Below are 2,599 nucleotides of genomic sequence, written 5' to 3'. Positions count from 1 at the left end.
TTTTTCATTTTTTGTAATTTTGTCTTCTCTCTGGTTTCCATCGTTCTGAGTCCTACTGACAGAACACGGCTCGTTGTCTCTCCTTCATGTGGTTCTGTTCTACTGAGGCTCAGAAAACATCTTATTTCACAGGCTGTTCTCAGACTGTTGTTCAGTTTCTTTTCAAAATCGACGCTCACAGATGGCGGATCGACACTTACACATCCTGATCCGACTCTATCGGAGGGACGAAAGTGTCTGGATGTGAACCTGTAGAACCTGTAGAACCCGTAGAACCTGTAGAACCGATGCTCTCCGTACCTTCGGTTGCGTAGAACACGGCTCCAGATTTGCCGCCTCTCGCCTGCCAGTTGACGCAGTGCGACAGCGAGCGGACGAAGTCCTCCTCGCTGCTCTCCATGATCTCCTCTCGCATCTTGTGGAACTCGTCGGCGTAGTAGATCCGACAGTAGAACTTGGCGTTGGCGTCGGAGAACTCTGCGGAGCGGAGGAGAACGTTACCACGGTACTCACCCAGAGTTCAGGGTCTGTTACAGAACAACAGTCGGGTTTATGAAGATCGTCACAGTGGAACATCTCAGAGATCCACCGACCTGCTCTACCTCTAGTCTAACTTCAATCTGTCCTCAGAACATGTAGCAGAATTATTTGGGTTTTTATCTTCATCTTCTTTAATTCTGACTTCTTGGTATCGTTTCCTGGTGATGGATCAATAAAGTTTATCTCATTTTATTGTTCTTCTATTTGTCTTATTCCAGTTCCTCATGTTCCTCTTTTCCTTCTTCCTCGTCTTATTATTCTACTCTTCTAATCTTCCACTTTTTCTCCGCTCAGCTCGACCGTGTTCAGGTTTCGTCTTTATTTAAACATGAACCGATGCTGACCCGGTTCTGGTGAGTTCTTATTTGTTCATTCTGAACCAGGCGAGACACTCACGCAGCTCGATGTGAGGATTCAGAGTCTGTTTCTTCTGCTTATCTGCTGAGTCTGCGTCTTCTGAAACACAAACAAACACAGACAGGTTTAAAGTCGCTGCGAGCGTTTACAGCGCTGACTGTTGGCTGGTTCTGATCCGGTCCTACTGAGCGGTTCGGTGTCGCTGCTGCTGCGACTCTGCTGAGACGACGTGGACTCGCTGGGTCTGGCGGGGCTGTTCTTCATCCGGCCGTCGGCGCCGCTGAGGACGACAAACGCCGACGTTACTGAAGCTCTGACAGCAGATTGATCAGAACAAAGCGGCTCAAACATCATTCATCAGCTGCAGAGACAACTGGAGCGTTTCAGACACTAAACACTGATCTGAGATCTGCAGAACCGTCGTACCTGCCGACCTGCGGAGCCTCGTCTGGTCCACCGCTGGACGCCTTGGACAGATCGTCCAGAGCTGTCTTATACTCCTTACAGCTGCAGGAGAGAGGAGACGGTTAAGAGGAGGAGGAGGAGCAGGAGAAGCAGGAGGAAGAGGGAGGAGGACCAGGAGGAGGACGAGGAGGAGGGAGGAGGAAGAGGAGGAGGAAGAGGAGGAGAAGGAGGACGAGGAGGAAGAGGAGGATGAGGATGAGGAGAAGGAGGAGGGAGGAGGAGGAGGAGTAGGAGGAGAATGAGGAAGAGGAAGAGGAGGAGGAGCAGGAGGAGGAAGAGGAGCAGGAGGAGAATGAGGAAGAGGAGGAGGAGGAGGAGCAGGAGGAGGAAGAGGAGCAGGAGGAGAATGAGGAAGAGGAGGAGGAGGAGGAGGAAGAGGAGGAAGAGGAGGAAGAGGAGGNAAAGAGCAACACGGTGGTCAGATATGAGGAAGCTCCTTCAAAATAAAACCTCCTGAAGCTGGTTGGAGAAGGTGAAGAATCTGACTTTTACACTGAACCAGTGAAACCAGTAAAACCAGCAGACTGAGTCCAACCTGAGCCATCTTGCGTCCGTAGAACAGGTTCTCCATCACCAGCAGGTCCAGCTTCTTCTCCGTGTTGTTCTGGGAGTTCTTGTATCCGATCCGATAAACTCCCAGGATCTTGGCCAGAGCCGTCGGCCGCTGAGGAGACAAACACGGAGTCACTCCCTGAAACCAGACAGTCGGTTCAGACTCCAGCACCGGTTCTGTTCGTACCTTCTGCTGCACGGCTCCAGTGATGTAGGTGAAGTAATGAGGAGCAAAGTCCAGGAAGGACTGGACCTCCAGCCGGGGCATCTGCTTCAGGATGAAGCGGTCGTCTGCCGGGAGACATTCACAACGTCAACCTTCGCTCTCATGAGTGCTTCAGCTGCATCTACAGTTTCATCACATCGTCAAATCTAATTCAAACCAAACTCTCAGATGTTCATCAAACAGCCGCAGTTTGTGTTTGTGACTGAAGAAGAAACATCTATCAGCCAGAAACTAGAAAAACAAACAGGAAGATGAACCAGATCACTGTCTCAGCTCAACGCTTCTACAGGTTCATCCAGCAAACATCTGAGAGCAGATCAACACCAGCAGGATCCATTTGTCTAAAATAAAAACAGAACATTCTGAACTCTTCAGTTCATCCATGAAGCCACGACGGGCCGACAACAGTCAGAGGACAGAAAGTCAGGGAGTGTTTGTCTGAGCTGTCGGCACAGAGAG

At 50.4% G+C, this 2,599-nt stretch overlaps 1 protein-coding gene across 1 annotated transcript in view; it reads right to left on the bottom strand.

Annotated features, from left to right (window-relative positions):
• pikfyve (phosphoinositide kinase, FYVE finger containing) overlaps positions 1–2,599 on the bottom strand; it is a 42,644-nt gene that overhangs the window by 3,036 nt on the left and 37,009 nt on the right. The window contains exons 36-39 of the mRNA XM_008295903.1: positions 1,324–1,404; positions 1,083–1,177; positions 937–996; positions 203–477 (exon numbers count right to left, since the gene is read on the bottom strand). Coding sequence (XP_008294125.1) covers positions 203–477; positions 937–996; positions 1,083–1,177; positions 1,324–1,404 — 511 coding nt within the window. The remainder of the gene's footprint in view (positions 1–202; positions 478–936; positions 997–1,082; positions 1,178–1,323; positions 1,405–2,599) is intronic.

The sequence above is a fragment of the Stegastes partitus genome, unplaced genomic scaffold (assembly GCF_000690725.1).
Source record: "Stegastes partitus isolate 25-593 unplaced genomic scaffold, Stegastes_partitus-1.0.2 Scaffold1082, whole genome shotgun sequence".
NCBI classification, from domain to species: Eukaryota; Metazoa; Chordata; class Actinopteri; family Pomacentridae; genus Stegastes; species Stegastes partitus.
This window is presented reverse-complemented; position numbering and strand designations above follow the sequence as displayed.